General features: G+C 37.3%; 1 protein-coding gene across 3 annotated transcripts in view; it reads right to left on the reverse strand.

Moving 5' to 3' along the window:
* The window catches only part of KIF2A (kinesin heavy chain member 2A), a 123,915-nt gene that overhangs the window by 42,903 nt on the left and 56,938 nt on the right, over nt 1–24,074 (reverse strand). For 2 of the 3 annotated variants that reach the window (XM_006891507.1, XM_006891508.1), the window contains exons 2-6: nt 12,914–13,008; nt 12,415–12,534; nt 9,080–9,134; nt 4,364–4,486; nt 3,696–3,796 (exon numbers count right to left, since the gene is read on the reverse strand). In XM_006891507.1, the coding sequence (XP_006891569.1) occupies nt 3,696–3,796; nt 4,364–4,486; nt 9,080–9,134; nt 12,415–12,534; nt 12,914–13,008 (494 nt within the window). The remainder of the gene's footprint in view (nt 1–3,695; nt 3,797–4,363; nt 4,487–9,079; nt 9,135–12,414; nt 12,535–12,913; nt 13,009–24,074) is intronic. The other variant, XM_006891509.1, reaches the window with a different exon arrangement.

A 24,074-nucleotide genomic window follows, 5' to 3' on the forward strand; every position in this document is an offset into this window, starting at 1 on the left:
AGAAGGAGAATTGATGCCTTTGAGCTGTGGTGCTGGAGAAGAGGATTGAATGTACCATGGACTGCCAAGGAAACAAACAGATTCATCCGGGAGAGGATTAAACCAGGCTACTCCTTGGAGGCAAGGATTCTGGGGCTTTGTCTGACATACTTTGGACATGTTTTAAGAAGACACAGGTCCTTGGAGAGGGACATCAGGCTTGGTAGGGTGGAGGGACAGCGAAGGAGGGGAAGACCCTCTATGAGGTGGATTGATTCAGTGACTGGGATAATTGGGATGCGTGTGTCAGCGGCAGTGCGACTGGCACAGGACAGAGCAGAGTTTAGGGCTGTTGAACATAGTGTCGCTATGAGTAGCAAACAACTCGACGGCACATAACAACAACAACAACAACATCATGATGTTGCCTATAGGTCCAGGGGTAAGAATTTTTGTTTTCTTGACACTGAGATGAAATCCATATTGAAAGCTGTAGTGTTTGATCTTTTACATTAAGTGCTTCAAGTCCTCCTCACTTTCAGCAAGCATGGTGATGTCATCTGCATAATGTAGGTTTAATGATGAGTTTTCCACTGCTTCTGATGCCACATTCTTCGTCATAGAGTCCAGCTTGGAAGCATCAATAGAAGGAGGGAATGTACAGAATCAGAGTACCAAAAATAATTGGCTGACACGGAATCATTTCAGGAACTATCATATGATTACAAGTTGTTCAAGCTGCACTGACGGTACTGGCAAAAAAATGAGGCCCCAGGAATTGATGAAATACCAACTCACATGTTTCAACAAACACCTGCAGCCCTGGATGTGTTTACCAGGCTGTGCCAAGAAATCTGAAGACAGCTATCTGTACAACTAACTAAAACAGATCCATATGTTCCCATTCCCAAGAAAGTTGATCCAACAGAATGTGAACATTTTCAAACAACATCACTATTATCATATCCAAGTAAAATCTTGATGGCAATTACCAAAAATGGCTAGAACATTGACGTAGAATTGCCAGAAGGTCAAGCTGAATTCAGAAGAGGCTGTAGCATCAGGGATATCATTACTGATGTCAGATGGATCATATGGATCTTAGCTAAAAGTAGACAACACCAGAAAAATGTCTATTTGTGTTTTATTTAGCATGCAAAAGCATTTGGGTGTGTGGATCATCATAACAAATAACACTATGAAGAATGGGAATACCAGAACATTTAACTGGGCTCAAATTAGAAAGACACTCTCTAATTAGTAGTTTAGAATGTAAAATAATAAAAAGGATAGAGTAAGAATCAAACCTGTGTTCATTGGGTTGCTATGAGATATAGTCAATTTGATGGCATGCAATGGTAACCGTAGCCAGTGCAACCAAGGGATGCTGTAACTGAATGATGTTTCCTGAGGACAAAGGCCATGTCTGACTTGTCTTTTATTAGAGGGTTAGTGCTCAGTAAATGTTTTCTGATGTCTCTTTACTTTATAATGGGTTGAAGAAGGTGGTGCCAACTTACAAAAAAGATGTCCTTACCTTATCTCAAGGATGAAATTTTTAAATATGATCCCAAAACAGAGAAAATGTAGTCTACAAAATTCTACATTAGTAGCGCCACTCTAGTCAAAAAGGATTTTTTTCCTTAAAAAAGGTATAAAATGTAACCACCGTACAAATTACGAAGGATAAAAACCATATAGTAAGCTTTTATATTAACAGTGTTATAATTAACAGCACATACTTTTGTTTTTCAATGCTGTGTAATATTCCATTGTGTGAATGTACCACAATTTTTCTATCCAGTCGTTTGTTGATGAGCACTTGGGTTGCTACCATCTCTTTGCTTTTGTGAAAAACAATAGCAGCAGTTAAACATACGTATGCATACATCCGACTGAGTCATGGTTTCTTTAAGATGTATTCCCAGTAGTGGAAATGTTGGGTTAAATGATATTTCTATTTCCAACTTTTTGAGCAAGTGCCAGACCATCTTCCATAATGGATGGTCCATTTTACATTCCCACCAGCAGTGAATAACAGTTCCAATCTCTCCACAACTTTGCTAACATTTCTTGTTTGCTACTGTTGCTGGGGTGACATGTAAAATCTTTCATTTTAACCTAATATTGGTTTTCTGCTTTCAAAAAGTACCTAGATGTACATAAAAAAAATTTTTTTCCAGTCAGCTCATTTTTTTGGAGTCACAACAGATAGTTGGCTCTCCAGTGGATTCAGCAGATTTTGGGGTGCTGTAAATGACACAGGAGATTTCGCCTTCTCTGCCCTTGGAGCCCCTGGCAGATTTGAACCACCAGAGAAGTATGACCGTGCGGCTAGCAGTGCAACTCTCTATGGACTAGCTACCAGAATTTTTCCTTTCATGAACTATAAAATCTCCAAGTCTGAAAACACTACAAAGGAAACACTACAAAGGTTGCACCAAAACATCTAATCAATATACTATTTGACAGTGGCTTATTAGTGAGAACTTTGCTGCCAACCCAAAAGTATACAGTTCGAATCCACCAGAGATTCCATGGAGAAACATGTGTAATCCCACGCCTCTAAGAACCAACTGGAGGATCACCTATGGGAGGGTTCCAACTCGATGGTATTCAGCAAGAACTGAGACACAAAATTAACTAACCAAAACAGGTTTTATATATAATTTTCATTTGGGAGATAAAATCTCAATATTTATTGTATACTTTCTGAGAGGCAGGCACCATACTACATGTTCTCACACAGGTTATATCTTATTTTCACCATGTGTTCCATACTCTTTCCCTTGCTCCCTGTCAATTTTTTCCAAATGGAAAAACTGGTTATGACACTCAGCTCCCTGGGTGCTTTGGAATTAACTCTATCTCCTTCCCAAACCTCCAAGTTGTCAATTTATGTCATAAAATATGTCAATCTGCCTAGGCCATGTTTCTCAGAATTATATAATTCTCTTTCATTTTGTAATTTCACTGTTAGCTTATGTATTACAAATCCTATGATCTTAATGAGGTAGGACATAATGGACAAAATTCAGTTGAATTTTAGTTTATCAGTTCTGAGATATAAAAGAGATTAAACAAGTGAGCTGAGACTGAAAGGACCTCAATATTACCAAAGGCCAGTTCTTAGAAAAGGACACCCTACTTAAAAAGGTAGAGGGGTCAGCCAGAGACAATAAAACCTTCAACAAAAGGGACTAACAGTGACAGTAGTGAGCTGAGACTCAGCAGAGAGTGTTAAGATTCCTTCATTTCCCTGTGACATCCTGAATGTATTAATAATAGTAAAATGTTAATTATATTTTAGAAAAATCATGCACAGAGTAGTATTTTCTAAATGTAATTTTAAAACACTTTTAAATAAGAAACTGAATATTCCTGAATGTGAAAATATTTCCATTAGAGTTCTATACTATGGTATCTCAACATTTAAAATGTAATTTGGGGGCTAAGACATATCCACTAAAATTTTGGTATGGTAACTTACTTTCACAAGCTTATAATATCTCTCAATATCTATTTAAGGAACAATTATTAAAATTTTTAAATGAAAAAACATTTAAATATATGCATCAGCTTTTTTCTTCCAAGTCAATTTTACCAATTTAATATTCATTTGGTGAGTAAGAGGGAAAAGAAAATGTGCAATAACAGGAAAAAAAAGAAAGTAAAACATTTTCTATTTAAAAAAAAGAAATGATTTTGTTACAAACCTGGGCTCGTTTTTCTCTAAGTTCTTGCTGCTGTAGTCTCCTTTTCTCTCGCTTTTCTTGTAACTTCTCCACTTCTTTCACACAATTTGATTTTCTACGTGCTGAAAGAAACAGAGATCAACTATTAAAGTAGCTTTCTTTTTTTAGGCTACTCTACTTATACACAAAAATATTCTGTACAGTCTCACCAATCACACACACAGATATATGTGCACAGTGACAAAGCATGCCTACAGAAACCATGTGATCTTCACTTATGAGCTGCTTTAACAAAAAAACTAGGAACAGGACAATATACAAATGAAAGTCAATAAAATGACTCAAACATATTGATTATTACATGTCATCTCTTGGTCTAAAATTAGAAATGATGAAGAAATATATAAATTTCTTTTGTAACATCTGAAAAATTATCATACGGGTGATATTTTAAACTCAAAGCAACTGAAATGTACTTATATTTAAATAATTTTCTTCTTAAAAAATACAATTAAAAACTCAATTACTGATCAAACAGAAAAAGAGAAAAAATATTACATTTTCCAGTGATAAAATGTACAATCAAATCCTTACTTAGACTGTTTACCACCTGGGAATTTGTAAGGATGACCAAGAGAGAATACATGTATGCCTAGAATGACTGAATCCTTTATACATGATTTACATACAAGGGGGTCCAAATTCCTTTTTTGCAGCTTGAACTGGAGATATATCTGAAACACTACCATTCTGTTGTGCTGAGGAAGACTGCTCAGGAAGCTGATTAGGCCGTGCACGTGCAGAACCAACCACTGTAAGTGAAAAATAGTATGTCACAACAGAAAATAAGAAAAGGTCAAAAGAACCTTGATACTCCAAAAACATCATTAATCCTCACATAGAACTACCAACTTTTTTATTTAAATGGGGAGATATAGTATAATTCTGTTCCATCAAGTGACATAAACTAAAATGTTTTCAATTTAACACACATGCTTTGGTTAACAATATAATTTCAGCTAAAAAAAGTCTATTTAACTTATATAAAAGTCAAACATAAAAAAAAGTCAAATATGAATTTTAAAATTGTGGGCAAAATGTAGGTAACAAAACATACATTATTTCAATCAAGTCTGAATGTGAAATTCAGTGACAAAGATGGCATCCTTCAAGTGGTGCATCCATTCTTGCTATCCTTTCACAAATCTTTCAATCACTTTTTACGTAAATTCAATGCCTATCAAACAAAAACTTACCTTTTCCCTCTCTCATTTACCCTTAGTAATCACTAATTATGTTTAGTTGCTATATATTTGCTTATTTTATATAAGCAGCATGATAATATTTCTTTCTGCAATTGACTGATTTTACTCAGCATGTTAGTTTTAACTCATCCAAGCCGAAGCATCTGCCAGAACTGTGTTCTTCTTTATGGCTGAGCAGTAGTTCATTGTGTTTGTACACCATGTTTTATATATTCATCCGCTGATATGTACTTCAGTTATTTACATATTTTGGCTATATTGTGAAAAGTATCACAATAAACACTGGTGTACACATATCTATACATCTACAGTATTCGAATCTTCACTTCTGGGCAAATGGCTATAGTTAAAAACATTCTTTGATGAAATGCAAACTGTTTTCTACTGTATCATTTTATATTCCTATTAGTAATAAGTGAAGGTTCTAGTTTCTTCACAACTTCATCATATTTTGTGGGTTGTTTTTTTTATCAATGTCATTTTAATGAGGTGATGTGGTCTCACTGAAGCTGCTATTTTCATCTACGTTTGTACACTGGTTGTGAGCTGAGTAAAAAGTTGGTGGTCTGAACTTACCAGAAGCTCCTTGGGAGACAGATGTGACAATGTGCTTCCATGAAGTTTTACAGTTGTTATAGATTGTCACTGCTGTCATGTGCTGCTGAGTTGGAATTGGCCCATAGCTGAACCTCCAGTGGGTTTTCAGAGACAATAAACCACACAGGAAGAGACTGTTCATCTTTCTCTCCCACTAAGCTGCTGACAGAATCAAACCACGTGCCTTTCGGTTGGCAACACAGCTCCTTATCACTTATGCACTGTAATTAACTAATTACATTAACCAGTAGCAATAAATAGTATAGAAAAAAAATGTCTAGGAATGATTGTAACAAACTAATATGATTTGTAAAAAATCACTAAAAAAAAAATTCTAGCTTTTAAGGAATTCTGTACAATAGTCTATACCATATTGTGTTGCTATTCAAAAGATGTAGTCTTGGAAACCCTTTAAGATCGCTATGACTTGAAATCAACTTAAAAGCAAATGGTTTAATTTTTTTTGCTGGATGACGACTAAAGACAGTGTACATTTTTCCACAGGCTGGAGAAAGGAGGAGCTGTCTTCAAGCTGTAACGTTGTAAACCTTTCTATTTATTTTGGTTATTAGATTCTAATGGCTTCATGGTTCCCAAAAATGTTCTTCCAAGATATAGGTTCTCTTTTCACTGCTGTAATAAAGTCTGTTCATGAACAAGAGTATTTAATTCTTATGAGGTCCCACTGATTTGTGTTTGCTGTGTGTGTTAGACTGTTGTTATATTTTAGAATCCATCACTGACAAGCAGGAGTGTCATCCACTTCCGTAAATAGCTTGTCTCGGGAAACCCTATGAACATGGAGAAAGGATGAAAGTAATGTAACTGTCGAGGACTTTTGTTCATAGGGTTGCTATGAGTCGCCTATGACTCAATGGCACTTAACACCAACCTCACTGACAATAAGGGGCAGCCGACATGCCTCTATATTTTCTAATTACTATTTTGTCTTTCACATTCAGGTTCTTGATCCTTTTTGAATTAGGTTTTTTTGTGTATAGTATGAGATGTAGATCCAGATTAATTTTGCAATTGCAAATTCCACGTCTCCAGCACAATTCATTGATGAAAATGCTCCTCCTGAATCACCTCCTGAAGAACTCAGCACCCTTGGTGAAAATCAGATGACTATAGATGTGGATTTATTTTTGGATGCTATTTAACTGGTCTATGTCTGTTATTATTCTAGCACCAGGCTCCTTTAATTACTGCAGCTTTATGGTAACTTTTGGAATTAGGAAGTGTTAGTACTATTTTATTCTCCTTCATCAGACTATTTTAGTTATTTTGGGATCCTTTACTCTTTCATATAATCTTGAAAATTAACTTTTCTATTTCTGCAAAGAGGGATGTTGGACTTTTAAAGGAGATTGTAGAGGACTTATAGATTGCTTTGGGTACAATGTATATCTTAACTGCATTAGTCTTCCAATCCACAAACACAAAATATTCTTAAATTTATTTAAGGCCTTTTATTAAGACCTTAAATTTTATTAAGGCATTCTTTAATTTCTTTTAGTAATGCTTTATAATTCTGTATACAAATCCTCCACTCTCTCAGTTTAAATTTATTCCAAGATATTTCATTCTTTTTGACGCTACTATGAATAATATTTTTTAATTCTCTTTTCCACTTCGTCTCACCACTGACGGACACTGATTCTGTGTGCTGATCTTTGTATCCTGCCACTTTATGGAATTAATTTATTAGTTCTAAAAGCTTTCTTGTGGATTTTTGAAAATTGGTGTGAGTTTCCTATACATAAGACTGGAAATGGGGACAGTTTTACATTCTTCCTATTCCTAATTTGCATACCTTTTTTTCTTTTGCCAAATTAACGTTTCTTTTGAATTCCTTTGCTTAACTACTCTGGCTAACAGCTTAAGTTGTTTCTTTTAGTAATACATTTTCTTTTATTTAGATGAGTAAGCAATTCTTTTACACACACATATCCCCCAAACCCCACCATCTATATACAGTTGTTTTAATCTAGTGAATTTAATTTTTAATAGTCTTTAAAAATTTAAAAAGTGTATGAGTTTTAAATGTACTCTCATTTTTGAAAATGTCACACAATTCAAAAGTACCCAAAATTAAAACATAAAAATATTTCAATTTCCTGTATTCTACTCTTCATTCTTCAAATACACTCATCTTCTGCAGAAAATTTCCGAGTAAATACTTTAAAAGCAGAAAATGTTAGTTAACTACAAACAGAAAATTTCAAAAGATTTACGTAGTGTTTAAAATAAGGGATTTTTCTAACTTTACTATCTATGTCTCTCCTGACCCATACAAACACTATTACTAGAAAGGACAAGTCTAAAATGCTGAACAGAAGAAAAGGAGTTAATTACGGTTTAAATTTCCTGGCTAAAATGTACGGAAGATCTCCAGTTAACTGCCTGTTCAACTTCCAAATTATCTGTTGTCCTTTTAGAAGCCTGTAGTTCAGAAAATTATACTTAATAATATTATGATTAAATTCACCCTTGTGACATCAATTAACTTATTCTTCTGCTCCTTACTTTCTTGTAACTGTTGTTTTGTGCCATAGCTGACCCTCCATCAGGTTTTCAGAGGCATTTAATCGCACAGAGTGAGAAAGCTCATTATCATCCATGGAGCAGCTAGTGGATTTGAATCATGTGCCTTTGGGATTGCAGTGCAGCTTCTTCCCACTAGGTCACCAGTTGTTGATGTTGTTATGTGCCGTCGAGTCATTTGCAACTCATAGTGACCCTATGTACAACAGCCATAAACCCTGCTTTATCCTATGCCAATTGCACTGCCTCTGACACACCCATCCTGATTATCTCAGTCACTGAATCAATCCACCTCATAGAGGGTCTTCCCCTCCTGCACTGTCCCTCCACCCTGCCAAGCATGATGTCCCTCTCCAAGAACCCGTCTCTCCTTACAATATGTCCAAAGTATGTCAGACAAAGCCCCAGAATTCTTGCCTGCAAGGAGTAGCCTGGTTTAATCCTCTCCAGGATGAATATGTTTGTTTCCTTGGCAGTCCATGGTACATTCAATCCTCTTCTCCAGCACCACAGCTCAAAGGCATCAATTCTCCTTCTATCCTCCCTAGTCACTGTCCAACTCTCTGATGCATAACAAGTGATTTCAAAAACCATGGCCTGTATCAGGCGCACCTTAGTCTCCAGAGAGACACCGTTGCTCTTGAGTACTTTAGAGAAGGTCCCTAATAGCAGACTTTCCCATTGCAACACGTTTTTTTATTTCCTGGCTGCTGGTGCCAAGAGTGTTGACCGTGGAGCTGAGCAAACTGAAGCTGTGAACAATCTCAATCTCTTCACCATCCATCCTGATGCTACCAATTGGTCCAGTGGTGAGAATCTTTGAGCTTCTCAAATTACATTATAATATTAGGAAATAAGATACTAAACATCAAATTAACTAAAAAAGGTAAAGTTTAAAACAATAATAACAATGTTAGGAATAAATTTATTTCTTAAAGTGCCACAGCTATACTAAAAAGCAACCGATAAAATGAATAGATAAATGTTTTATTTCACCTCTATTATCCCTTGGTGGAGGATCATTCTTAATAGAAGCCACAGTCCGTCGATTCTACAAAAGAATAAAATGTTCATTATTTTTAATTCTATATACATAATCCTAAATATGAAATAATAATGATAATGATAATAATAATATAAATAAGATATTATAAAACGCTTGTTCACTGTCAGTTAATCAATCTAAAAAGGATTTACTGGCTTGGACACAAAACAAATCACTGCCACTGAGTTGCTTCTAACTCACTGACTCAAAAATCAGGTTTCAGACACTGTCACTGTTAAAAACAGGATAGTGTTTATCTTTCTCTTGCAAAGGTGCTGGCAAATTCAAACAGCCAACATGAGTTCTTTTGTTTAGCAATACAATTACACCACCATAACGGCTCTACGTAGCTTTTTATAGCAAATTCTTGGTCTTTTTTTTTTTTTTACTAATCCAAATTTTATGTCTTTGTCTGAGGAAAAAAAAAAGATCCTAATTACTGTCGTCATTCTTAACTGTGACTATATTCAAATTAGATTTTGTTGTAAATTCTAACTCACAGCCAACTCTATGGAACAAAACACTGCCCAATCCTATAGTATTTCTATAATCATAGTCATGTTTAAGCCACTGCTGTAGCAACTTTGCCAATCCATTTTTTAAATGTCTTCCTTTTTTCCTCACTGGCTCTCTAGTTTACAAAACATTATTTCCTTCAGGAACTGGTCTCTCTAGATACTATGCCCAAAGTATGTAAAACTAAATCTAGTACCCTCCCTTTAAGAAGCATTCTAGCTGAGAGAGTTGTTTGTTCTTCTAGTTGGTGGTGTTGCTGTACATTGTTGATTTAGAGTGAACTCATAGCTGACCCTCCAGCAGGTTTTCAGAGGCAGTAAATTGTTTGGGAGCAGACTGCCCATCTTCCTGCAGAGTAGCTGGTAGATTCAAACTGTATACATTCGTACTGGGAGTACAATTCCTTCCTCCTAAGTCACCAGAGCTACCTGTGTTCTTCTGGTAGTCCATATATATAATCCCTATTCTTCAGCAACACTATAATTTATATACACTTATTCTTCCAGTTGTTCAAATGGATACTGTAAAGATTGTGTAGGAGCAGCATGGGTTGAGCAGAGTTTGACCTATACTAATTCCACTAAAGAGAACTATCCCCATCAACAAGATCCAGACATGGTTTTCTATGTTCCTGCACCTACTTCTACGAATTCCAACACCAATCTTACTCCTCTATTAGGTCCAAAATCCATTGCAATGATCATAAAGAGTTCACAGAATGGTACTCGTGATTATGGGAGTTTATTAGGGAAATTAACAGACTATATATACACGACTCAGGCTGGCAGCATAATATGATTCCTCAACATAGCTTCACAAGTAGTGTAATTCCTTAGTGCAGACATATTCTCTGTGTTCATGAGCCCTTGGACCTTCAACCTCATGGCTTAAGTTACACAAAGTTATCTTAGTCCTGTGAATTGGGGCGTTTCCTCTAGGTAAGCTTGAGCAAAGGTTTTTGGCTCTATAGGGCAGCAGTCTTAAGTTAGCTCTATCATATGTCAGTCTCCGGTTCTCTGCTAAGGCTGGGGCTGCTTCTGTATAGCTCTTGGTCTGAATGAAATCTCTGGCCTCGAAGAAGGCATGCTGCACTCTCTGGTTCTTCTTCCTTGCTGCCATGGAATCTGCTCAACCCTGATGGGATGGCAAAACTAGCCAACACCTTTGTGTACAGACCAGCATACCCTATTTGCATGTTCTTGTCCAGTCATATGACATAAAGTCAAAGGCAATGGTCTAGAAAAGCAGTTTTGAACAAAAGATCCAATACATGATAGGCTGAGGCATTCCTTTTGTTGCTGTTGTTGTTACATGCCGTCAAGTTGTCTGAGACTCATATTGACCCTATGTACAACAGCTCTGAACCCTGCTCTATCCTAAGCCAACTTCAACATCTCTGACACAACTACCCCATTACTCCAGTCACTTAGTCAATCCATCTTATCCAGGGTCTTCCCCTTCTGTGCTGTCCCTCCACCCTCCCAAGCATGATGTCCCTCTCCAAGGACTGGCCCCTCTTTGCAACATGCCCAGAGTATGTCAGATGAAGCTTCAGAAGCCTTGCCTCCAAGGACAAGCCTGGTTTCCCCCTCTCCAGGATGAACCTGTTTCAGTCCACAATATATTCAATACTCTTCTCCAGCACCACAGCTCAAAGGCATCAATTCTCCTTCTATTATCCTGAGTCATTGTCTAGCTTTCTGATACTTAGCATGTAATTGTGAAGATGATGGCCAGGAAGAGGTGCACCTTAAGTCTCCAGATTGACATTGTTCCTCTCCAATACTCTGGAGTTGTCCTTGACAGCAAACTTTCCCAATGCAATTCGTCTTTTGATTTCCTGGCTGCTGGTACCAAGTGTGTTGATGGTGGAGCCAAGCAAACTACAGCTGTTAACAATGTCACTGTCTTCATCATCCATCATGATGCTGCTATTCAGCCCAATGAAGAGAATTTTTGTTTTCTTGATGTTGAGCTTCAATCCATATTAAAGGCTGTAGTCCTTGATCTTTAGATAAAATCTTTGGGGAGTGGAGCCTCAAAATCAGTATCTGAAAAAATTCTCCAGGTGATTCCAATATACAGCAGAAGTTACTAATGATATACAAAGAAGGATAAACCATGAAAATTTTCCAAGGCTTTTAAAAATGAAAAATATTGTATTTACATATGGTAACTAAAGGCTCTCAAGAGTCCTAAAGTACAGTAGTTAAGCACTTGCCTGCTAATCAAAAGGTTGGTAGTTTTAACCCACTAGCTCCTTCCTGAGAGAAAGATGTGGCAGTATGATGTGGCAACTATGTGGTCTTACTGATCAATGTGTTGCTAGAAGACTCTGGGCATCTGTACAGGGTTGCTGAGTGTCAGAACTGATTCAATGGTAATCAATAACTTCTAAGCACTTGGCTCTTAATGGAAAGGCTGGGCAGTTCAAACTCTTTCAGTGGCTCTGTAAAATAAAGATCTAACAATCTGCTACCTTAAATACTGAATTATATATTAAGCAGTGATTTTTAAAAAAATATGCTTCTTCTTGTTGTTATGTGCTGTTGAGTCAATTACGACTCATAGCAACCCTAAGTACAACAGCCCTGAATCCTGCTCCAACCTGTGCCAATCTATTAAATATGCTTAATAGGAACTAAAAGTTTACCTTATATTCATGCTCGTGATTCACAAAACAGATGATTTTGTTGGTAAAGCTCAAAATCCAACCATTTTAAATTAGATAAAATGCCTATGTCACCTGCTTTGACTTTTCATAACTAACCTTTACAATTTTGTTTACTTTGGCTGAGGATGTTGGAGGTGGAGGTGTTTCTGGACTGGGTTCAATTTCTTCATCAGGAACAAGGTCAGGGTTAAGGGAAAAGATGCTCTCCAGGTCAATCTGTTTAAAACATATGCACACAACTTCCAAATTTATTTTGACAAGTAACATATTACATTTCATATGACCTAAAACAGAGTATCTACTTCTTGAATGTTATCCTAAGAATGATCTGCAAACACCAGAGTTAACCATATAGTAGTTTCTAAATTCCATGTGAATAATTTTAAATATAAACCAGTATTTCTGTAATCTAATAGGACATGGAATTAGAAATAGATATTTCTAAGAGTAAAAATTATTAATCAGTTGAAATAGCTTCATGAAATTATAAAGAATACATGTATCATACAAAAATTATATACATTTTGGTTTTCTTTCATACTTAAAATCTTGATTGCAGGTCTAGTAATAACAATAATTAATTTAGAGATCATACCTCTTTGCCTTTTGTGTCTCCATTTTCTATCCACTCAACAGTTACACTTTCATTATCTTCATTTAAGGATGTTACCATTGCTTGATGTATCCGGCCTGAGTGAAAAATAAAATATTTTAAAAGATCACAACTAAGAATTCTCAAACATTATAACATATCCTTTTATATACTTGTGTGTTTTAATGATAATACTTTCCTCACAAAGGATTTCTACAGACTTAACATTAGAGAATGAGCTTTGTCCACAAGCTCATATATCAAAATTTGTAGCCTGTCAAACCATGAATCCATGAAACTGAACGAGAGAGCAAGCGAGAGAGCGCGCGCACGTCCTTCTTTTTAACATATATAATGCTCATACAGTCCCTATTTGAATATCTTAAGCAAAACTGAAGTAAGAATTAGGAAGGCAAGAGTTTTATTAGGTAATAATGGCTGTAGAAGAGAAAAATCTAATTGTCACTAAGCTGGACCCAATACATAGCTGACTCTCCAGACAGTTTTCAGGAGGTTATAAATTACACAGGAAGAGACTGCCCATCTTTCTCCCTCAGAGTCATTGGTAGACTAAAAATGCCAGAGAGGTACCACCTGTTATCCCTGTGAAAGATAAACAGGGTACTGAGTATGAAAAATTTTCCAATCATGACTATTGTTATGATGTACCATCGAGTTTTCTGTGACTCATAGCAACCCTGTGTACAACAGCCCTAAACCCTGCTCTATCCTATTCCAATCTTATTGTCTCCAACACACCTACTTCCATTACCCCAGCCACTGAGTCAATCCATCTCATCTAGGGTCTTCCTCTCTTGCACTGTCCCTCCACCCTCCCAAGCATGATGTCCCTCTCCAAAGATGGGGCCCTCTTGCAACATGCCCAAAGTATGTCAGATGAAGCTTTAAGAACCCTTGCCTCCAAGGAGTAGGCTGGTCTCATCCTCTCTAGATGAATCTGCTTATTCTCCTAGCAGTCCATGATCTATTAAGTACTCTTCTCCAGAACCACAGCTCAAAGTCAACTCTCCTTCTGTCATTCCTAGTCATTGTCAAGCTTTCTGATGCATAGCAAGCAATGGCAAAGACTATGGCCTGGATCAGGCACACGTTAGCTTCCAGACTAACATTGTTGCTCTTCTGTATTTTGGAGATGTCTCTGACAGCAGAATTTCCCAATGCAATTTGTCTTTTGATTTCCTGGATGCTGGTACCAAGAGTGTTGATTGAGAAGCCAAACAAACTAAAGCTGTTAACAATCTCATTCTCTTCACCATCTATCATGATGCTGCCAATTGGTGTGTTTTCTTGATGTAGAACTACCATGATACAAATCTGAAATCTGTGAAGGAAGCTTGACAGGAAACAGAATAGCACTGAAAGACTTAGCCTTTGATGTAGATCTGATAATCTCGGACAATCCTTCAGAATTCCAAGGTAAAGACTGTTCACTGCTGTTGTTGTTGCATCGGATGGGAACCAACCCATAGCTGACCCTCCAGAGGGTTTTCAGAAGCAGTTAATTGCACAGACGGAGATGGCTCATCTTTCTCTCATGCTGCAGCTGGTGGATTTGAATAGGGTACCCTGGGATTGTTAGTGCAACTCCTTCCTACTAGGCCACCACAGGTCCCTAAAGACTGCACATGAATACTGTATTAAATCAAAATGGACAAGCTCTTCTATACCTAACATGTTCAGCCACTGTTGGTACTTCCCAGGTAAACAGGATTTCAGCTCAAATGCTAATGATTTTCAAGGTACTAGCAACCAGGAAGCATCTGCTTACTGCATTCACTTTTGTGTAGGTCCTATACATTCAGGTAGAACTGCCATTTTGGCACCAAGCTCCACATCATCATTTTCATATGAACATTTCACATTTTATATGAAGCTGAGACTCAAGTTACTTTCAACTTCAATTATTCTAGCTATCTCAAAACAGAAATAATTCCAAGTGGGGACAAGATTACAAGAACTGTTTTGAGAACAGTGGACTGTTTAAATATAAGCTGTTAGGGGAGCTCTGGTGGCCTAGTGGCAAGAAGCTACACTGCAATCCCAGAGGCGCATGGTTCGAATCCACCAGATGCTCTGCTGGGAAAGGAGGGACAATCTCCTCCTGTACCAGTCAGAACTGATCTGACGGTACACACACACACACACAATTTAAAAAAATTAAATTTAAGATGTTGATATGATTTCCTTAATAGGAAACTGTTCTGAGAACAGTGGACTGTTTAAATATAAGCTGTTAGGGGAGCTCTGGTGGCCTAGTGGCAAGAAACTGCGCTGCAATCCCGAACACATGCAATTTGAGGTCACCGCAAAGAAGGATGAGCAATCTTCTCCCATGCTTGATTAAACTGCCTCTGAAAACCCACCAGAGGGTCAGTTATGAGTCTACGTCCAACAACAACATCATGCCATTAAAAAAAAAAAGGGCACCTGCTGATATGAGATGGATCCCAGCTGAAAGCCAAGAATACTAGAAGGAGGTCTATTTGTGTTTCATTGATTATACAAAGGCATGTAACTATGTAGATCATAACAAACATGGCTAACACTGCAAATAATGGGAATCCCAGAAGACTTAATTATGCCATATGAAACCTATGCCTAGACAAGAAGCTGTTGTCCAAATAGATCAATGGAACACTACATGATTTAAAACCAGGAAAGTTATATGTCAGGGCTGCATCCTTTCTCCATACCTATTCAATCTCTATGCTGGCTGGACTCTATGAAGAATGTGGCATAAAAGGACTGGAGGAAGATTCATCAACAACCTACATTACTCAGTTGACACAACCTTGCTTGCTAAAAGTGAGGAGGACTTGCACCACTTACTGTGGAAGATCAAAGGGTAGGGTATAGCTTTCAATAATGGATTGTTTCTCAATATCAAAAAAACACACACAAAAAAATCCTCATTCTCACCACTAGCCATCTCATGATGGACAGATAAAAGATGGAAATTGTCAATGATTATCAACTTATTTGGATTCATAAAACAATGTCCTTGTATCAGCATCCAGGTGATCAGGATACATACTGGACTAGGTAAGTACACTGTCAGGGACAAATTACTGAGGAGCAATAATATCAATCTGAAGAGTAAGGTGGGCCTGATTTAGGCCACGGTCTTTTCAATTACTTTCTGTGTAAATGAGGGCTGCACAAAGAATAAGGATGACAAAAGGATAATTAATGCCTTTGAGATGTGGTGTTGGAGTAGAATATCGAATATCCCATGGACTGCCGAAAGAACAGATATGTCTTAGAAAAAGTGCAGCCAGAGTGTTCCTTAGAGGCAAGGACAGTGAAACTTTGTCTCATATACACTGGGTATGTTGTTAGGAGAGGCTGTTCCTTGGAAAAGGACATTATGCTTGGAAAGATGATGGTCAGTGAAAGAGAGGAAGACCCTTAACAAGATGGACTGACACAGTATTAACAGCAATAGGCTCAAGGATGTCAGAGACGATAAGGATGGCATTGGATAGGGCAGGGTTCAGTGTTGTGCACATGGTTGCTTTGAGTCACATTTGACTTGAAAGCATCTAACAAAAATCATCAAGAAGAAAATTTCACAAATTAATAAAAATGACTATTAAAATGTCATCACGAATAATCTCAAGGAACCCCCCCAAAGCATGCTAAATAGGCAAACAGCTGCAATCTTCAGACTCTATATGGCACCTTTTTTTGTGAGCTATTAGCTGCAAATGTAGTTAATAAAGACATTAAATAATAATAGAAAAAGATACAGGTGCTATTTTTCAAAAAAGGATGTGTATGAAGCTGTTGAAAACTCTACATATAGCAAAGGGTCTTCAAGCAACTGCCAACAAAACTACCACAACAATGAGAACTGGAAAATCATGTGATGGTCCAAAAGATGAGAAAACATGCCTCCTAGTCACTACCTACCCCAATATTCAAGCCTTCCAGAGCAGTGAAGAGGGGTGGAGTACACTGACAACCAGGCTGGGAGAGAAAAGGTAGACTACTGGGTCAAAATAAGGGTTCTAAATCACAATTTCACAGGGACTCTAACCAACAACGATGTCTAGAAAGCCTTAAATCACATGTTAAAAGTGAAAAAAGCGGCTAACTCTAAGCTCTAGAGGCAGGCAAGACTGAGAAAATGTTTGCTTATCTCTACAATTAACTTGCTGAACAAGAAATGATTATGAAATTGCAACAATAAGAAATAATAAAAAGATTAAAGATGAACAAAGTCTTAGGTGCTTGCTTGTTCCAGCTGGTGAGATAATCTAAAAGAATACTATCTGCAGCATGAATATCATTTTTACCAAAAGATGTCTCTAAGAAATGTCTTTTTTATGCTTCACTTTTTCCAATAACAATTTCATTCAATCATATATGAACATTTTAATAACATTAATAATAAAAGATTAATTAATTCCAATGTCTAATCAACCTCTTACTGTATATTGTCATTCTCTTCACCCACCCTAAGACTTTTAAGAAGAAATTATTTAATATCAGGTTAAAAAAATTCCCACTTAATTTTTTTCCAAAGTTAAATTACAGGCACCCATTATTAATGGCATTAAACAAAAGAATACAAAGGGACATACAAGTGAGATTACTCAAAAAGGGGAAAAAGCTCACTGAATTGCTGATAAAATACAGGATAAGATATAGAAAAGTTTCAAGGCTATATTACAGTTTTAACAGGAAAACATGGATGAATTTATTTTAAGCCTTAGTTGTAGGGAGTTCTGGTAGCCTAGTAGTAAGAAGTTGCACTGCCAAACTGAACGCATAGGTTTGAATCCACAGCTGCTCCACTGGATAAAGATGTGTAATTTCCTCCCATGAGAAAACTAATGGAGGGCCAGTTATGAGTTGGGTACAACTCTATGGCACATTAATAACAAAACAATGATTGCTAAACAGATCAAAGAATGGATGAAACTAAGATTACTAGAGCTAAAAAATTACAGATCAGTGCTAAACCTGGAGGACAGCTACCTGACTAACTCACTGCAAGAGATACACATTTCCCAAAAAAGGTGATACAACAGAATATGGAAATTGAAACAGTATCACATGCAAGCAAAATTTTGCTGATTATCCAGAAACAAGTAGAACATGTTGTTCATTTAGAACTAGTTCATGGTCAGAGAACTGCCAGAAATATAAACTTGGATTAGAAGAGGCTGTGGCCGTAGGGATATCATTGCTGACGCCAGGATCTTGGTTTAAAGCAGAGAATATAAGAAGAATATCTATTTGTGTTACATTAATTATGCGAAAAAGCATATGACTGTGTGGATCAAAACAATTGTGGCCACTTCACCAAAGAGGACATTCAGATGGCAAACACACACATAAAGAAGTGTTCAAAATCCCTAGCTCTAAGATGCAAATCAAAACAACTATATCACCCCAGTAAGAATAGCAATTATTCAACGGAGCAGAAAAAACCAAATGCTGGGGAGGTTGTAGAGAAACTGGAACCCTTATTAACTGTAGATGGGAATGTAAAATGGTGCAACCACTATGGAAGGCAGTATGGCACTTTCTCAAAAAGTTGGAAATAGAAATACCATTTGACCCAGCAATTCCACTACTGGGAATATACCCTCTAGAAACCATAACTGCCACACAAGCAGATATGCACACTCATGTTTATTGCTGCTTTTTTTCACAATACCAAAGAGCTGGAAACAACCCAAGCGTCCACTAACGAATAGATAGAGAAGATGTGGTATATTCACACAATGGAACACTCTGCTGCATTGAAAAATAAGAAACTCATGAAATATACCAAAATGGGTGACCCTGGAGGACATGCTGAGTGAAATACCTCAGTCAAAAGGACAAATACCGCATAGTGCCACTGTTGTAAAATAGAACTGAAATCAGAGTTGGGGGGAGCCTAAGAAAAGAGGGGATAAATAATGTATACTGCATTGAAACAGATGAGGGAGAGAACTGTTTAAAAGGAAAATATGATCAAATGTTATTTCATGACAAGATTCCAGAAAAAGAAATGCATAATAAAATGAACTGTGGTCTTGGGTGTGTGTGTGTGTGTGTGTTGTGTGTGTGGTGTTGGGGGGTGACAAGGGATGGGGTGACAGGACTGTAACAATGAAAGAATTTTTTTTTCTTTTCAAAAAAGAAAAGTGAACTTGGGGGCGGGGCGGGCAGGCAGGAAAATGCAAAAATGAATGGATAAAAAATTAAATGGGAAGAATATGCTGTAAAAATCTTTATATATATATATTACATTAAAAAAAAAAAAAAAGACATAACACAAATCACAATTGCGGCTAATACTGAGAAGAATAGGAATTCCAGAACAATTGATCCCGCTTATTGTGAAACCTATACCAGGAAGCTATTTTCAGAACAGAGTAAGGGAACAGTGCAGAAAGTTCAAAACCAAGAAAGGAGTGCATGCAAGATATATCCTTTCTCTATATCTTTTCAATCTATCTGCTGAACAGATCATTTGGGAAGCTAGACTTTATGGAGAAGAATGTGGCATCAGGACAGGAAGAACACTGATCAACAAACTGTGCTTTACTGATGACAGCCTTGCTTACACAGCACAGGTGGACAAAGGGAAACTGTCTCCATTAATAACATCCACAGTACCAAACAAGTATCTGCAAAGTTAGATATGGCTCCCTACATTTCTGCACCTACGTTACCTAATCACTGTGTCCAACGTTTGCCGCAAATTGACTCACAGGTGTGCTGACTATACTTAGAGTTGTGGGGTTTATATGGAACAGGTTGGGTGTGGGGGAGACAAAGGATATCACACAGTCATAGTGCAAATTTAGTGTAGCAGTCCCAAACCATAAAAGATTAATAAGCCATAATTCTTCAATTCATTCAGACAGCTTCTTTTAATCAACAAATTGATGTCCAAGTTCAGGCCAGCAATATAAATGCAAGTCTCTGATTTTCTCAAATCTTCCGGCAAGTTCTTTCTCATAGAAATCACAAGTCAGATAATTTTTTTTATCTGTAAAAATCTTTATCAAATACACATGAATTCAAGAATGAACAAAGGTGATATACCGAGGAAATTTTTGGAAAATATATTAGCAGTAATGTTTCTACTTTACCGAAAAAAAATGTTAAGAATGTATGACATGCATACAATGTCTCTATCACAAGATACTGGATCCTCATTCTCCCAGAAAAGGTTATCTATCAGCTGTATCCTAATTAATGATAGACAATACTAGAAAGAGAGAAAAGGGGGAAAAAACCAAAAGGCTGAATCAGGGAAGTTTATTCCTAAATCACAAGAATCTCCTTTACAAAATTACTCAAAAAAGATGTCATTAAAAAAAAAGTTGCTCTAAAATTCAACTAGATCATATAGACCCTAAGCTTGGACACAAACACAAGCAGCATATGTTAAACATTAAGCTTATATTTTTAAAATCCCACGTCAATGAATTCAAACCATTCTAGAAAATGAAACAGAAGAGAAAAAACACAAAGCTTCTGAAGCCAAAGTCAACTACAAAACTGTACCTTCAACTACCCAGGAGAAAATTTCTGGTTCCAATAATAAGTTTTTCAAAATAAAGGTTTAATAGTATTAAAAAATAGTATTAAGTCTATCTTACCCTTAAGACTTTACAAGTCCATTTTAATGCTGTACAGAAATAATTTTTTGGTGGGCACTTAGAAAAAAGAACTTCCCATGCTAAAACCAAGGATATTCTCAAGAGGCTAAAACTACTAGGTTATTGTTGTTATATACTATTGAGTTGGAATCAACTTATAGTTAACCCTCCACAGGGTTCTCTGTGGCAGCAAATCACACAGGTGGACACCACCCATAGCACTCTCCCACAGCAGCCACTGGATTAAAACTTCCAAGCCTCTGGGTTGGCAGTGCAACTTCTATCACTAAGCCACCAGAGCCTCTACTAGCAGGTGGTGGTTGTTGATTGCTGTGGAGTTAAGCACAATTCATAGTGACGCAATGAACAAAAAGACCTGAACCTTGTTCTATAACTATCCTCACAGAGCTTCCAGAGGCACATTGTTTAGGAAGTGGATGCCATCAGGTAGGGATTTTAAACGCGTTGCCACACATTTTTAAACTGACAACTGTGCTTAGAAACACATTTGCCGTCATTTGTGGCAAAGTGTTAAATTAAGCTTAGGCAATGATCCTTAGCAAATTTAGAAACTCTCCTTGGTTTTAGCGTCATTTTCATGTGGAACTAAGTATGCTGCCCGTGGGCAGACGACAGAAGATTTGTAAATCTACAAAACAGAACACACACACAAAACTAGACTGTTATTTGCAAATACGGATGAGGCAATTAGTATTTTAAAGCTAAAGTACAGTTAAAGTATTTGCTCTGAAATATAAAGAACTATAATTTGTACTATTTTAAAAACAAAACAAAACAAAACAAACAAACTTGAATGGCCAGCACACATGAAAACAGGTACAACCTTTTGAGGCCAAAACAATTAGAACCACAATGTGACAAAAGGCAGTAAAATGTACAGAGGAGACTGTCCATCTTTCTCCCAGAGTAGCTGGTGGATTCAAATCACAGGCCTTTGGATTTGCAGGTGCAACTTCTTACCCACAGCCTATCCATGAGAGCTCCCTTGGTAGTACAGCCTTTGTTATATGTACCAGAAATATTTCCCTCCCAGGTATGTGTTTTCTTTCACTTTCTGTAGGGAGTCTTACAGCAAGTGGTAGAACAGTAAAGAGTTGTCCTTTGAAATCTGTTCAAGTTTTTTACTTCAGCATGTTTTCTCATCTTGACGCTCTAGCACAATTTTTAGAGTCTTTTCAGACATCCATTTCAGATTTTCTTTCTCTCCTCTTTGTAAGGATCTTTTGTTTTAATGGATATCCCTGGTATCATCCCACAACTCATCTGGTCTTAGATCACTGGTATTCAATGCTTCAAACCTATTCTTAAAATCATTTAGAAATTCAGATGGGATAGGTTCAAGAACATATTTGAATACGATGGACTTAATTTTCTTCTGCCTCAATTTGAATCTGTACTTGAATAATTGATGGTGTGACCAACAGACTGGCCCTCGCTTAGTTTTGACTGCTGATAATGAATTTCTCCAATGATTCCTTCCACAAATGTCAATCTGATTCCCATGGAGGCCATCAGGTTAGGTCCATGTGTAAAGTCACCATATGTGTCTTTTACAGAAGGTACTTACAATGGATAAATCACAAAAAATATAAAATTTGATCATTCTATTTCCAGCCTCAACCTTGCTTGCTGAAACTGAGGAGGACCTGAAGCGCTTGCTGCAGAGGATCAAGGACTGTGGCCTTCAATATGGATTGAGGCTCAATGTCAAGAAGACAAAAGAATCTCACCACTGGACCAACTGGCAGCATCAGGATGGATGGTGAAGAGATTGAGATTGTTCACAGCTTCAGTTTGCTTAGCTCCACAGTCAACACTCTCAACACCAGTAGCCAGGAAATCGAAAGACATATTGCCTTGGGAGAGTTTGCTGTTAGGGACCTCTCCAAAGTACTGAAGAGCAATGGTGTCTCTCTAGAGACTAAGGTGTGACCGATACAGGACATGGTCTTTGCTATCACTTGTTATGCATCAGAGAGTTGGACAGTGACTAAGGAGGATAGAAGGAGAATTGATGCCTTTGAGCTGTGGTGCTGGAGAAGAGTATTGAGGGTACCATGGACTGCTAGGAAAACAAACAGATTCATCCTGGAAAGGGTTAAACTGGGTGGCTCCTTGGAAGCAAGGATTCTGAAGCTCTAACATACTTTGGATATGTTGTAAGGAGGGACCAGTCCTTGGAGAGGGACATCATGCTTGGAAGGGTGGAGGGACAGCGCAGGAGGGGAAGGCCCTCTATGAGGTGGACTGATTCAGTGACGGGGGTAATCGAGATGGGTGTATCGGAGACAGTGCAATTGGCACAGGACAGAGTTTAGGGCTGTCGTACACAGGGTCGCTATGAGTCGCAAGCAACTCAACGGCACATACAATAACAACATTTTCAGCCTCATTTCTATTACCAAGCCCCTATTTTCTAAAACCCTATGAACATGAAACAGAACAGGGTTCAAATCTTTTGTTCATAGGGTTGCTATAAGTCATGCTTGACTTGACAGTACCCACCAACAACATTTCTTCTTTACTGTTCCCAACTTTTGCATTCCAGTCACCAATTAAATTATTAATGCATTTTTATTACTGCATGTTCACTCAATCTCAGATTGCAAGATCTGGTAAAAATACCAGTTTCTTCTTCTTTGGCTCTACATGTAGGAGCATATATTTGAATACCAGCTGTATTAACAGGTCTTCTTTGTATGTGTATGGATAATATTCTATCACTCACAACATTATATTTCATGATAGAACTTGAAATTGATGTTTGGACTATGAATGCAACACCAGTCTTCTATTTTTTATTCTCAGGATAGTACACCATATAATTATATAATTCAAAGTGGCTAAAGCTAGTCCATACCACCTCAATAATGCCTAGTATGTTGATGTTCACTCATTCCATTTCATTTTTCACAATTTCTCGTTTTCCAACATTCAAACCACATACATCCCATGTTTCAATTATTAAAGGATGTTTGTCATGATTTTTCTTCTTATTGACTGACTTCCAATCTGGGCTCTGCCACTACTACTATAAATGTGCACATTCCTCTACTGTTCATAGGGTTTTTAGGCCTGTTATTTAAGAAGCGGATGGCCAATCCTGATTCCTAGTCTGTTTTAATCTGGGTGCTATACTAAAAGCTGTCCACCATAGTTAACTCTTGTGGCACGTGACACACCAGTAGCACAGCTTTCAGTATCACAGCAACCCACAAGTTATCTCAATACAGCAAACTGACAGTAAGTGCTGTACCAATTGTACTATGAATGCAACACCATTCTTGTATTTTTCATTCCCGGGATAGTACATCATATAATTATCTAATTCAAAGTGGCCAAATTAGACCAATTAAAGTGATATCATTAATATTACATGCATGCAAAATACTTCTGAAGATTATTAAAAAAATGGCTAGAACATAGATAGGGAACAGCCAGAAGTTCAAGCAGGATTTAGAAGAGGCTGTGGCATCAGGGATATTACTGCTGATGTCAGGTGGATCCTGGGT

The sequence above is a fragment of the Elephantulus edwardii genome, unplaced genomic scaffold (assembly GCF_000299155.1).
Source record: "Elephantulus edwardii isolate Elephantulus edwardi_28Jun2011 unplaced genomic scaffold, EleEdw1.0 scaffold00099, whole genome shotgun sequence".
Taxonomy (NCBI): Eukaryota; Metazoa; Chordata; class Mammalia; order Macroscelidea; family Macroscelididae; genus Elephantulus; species Elephantulus edwardii.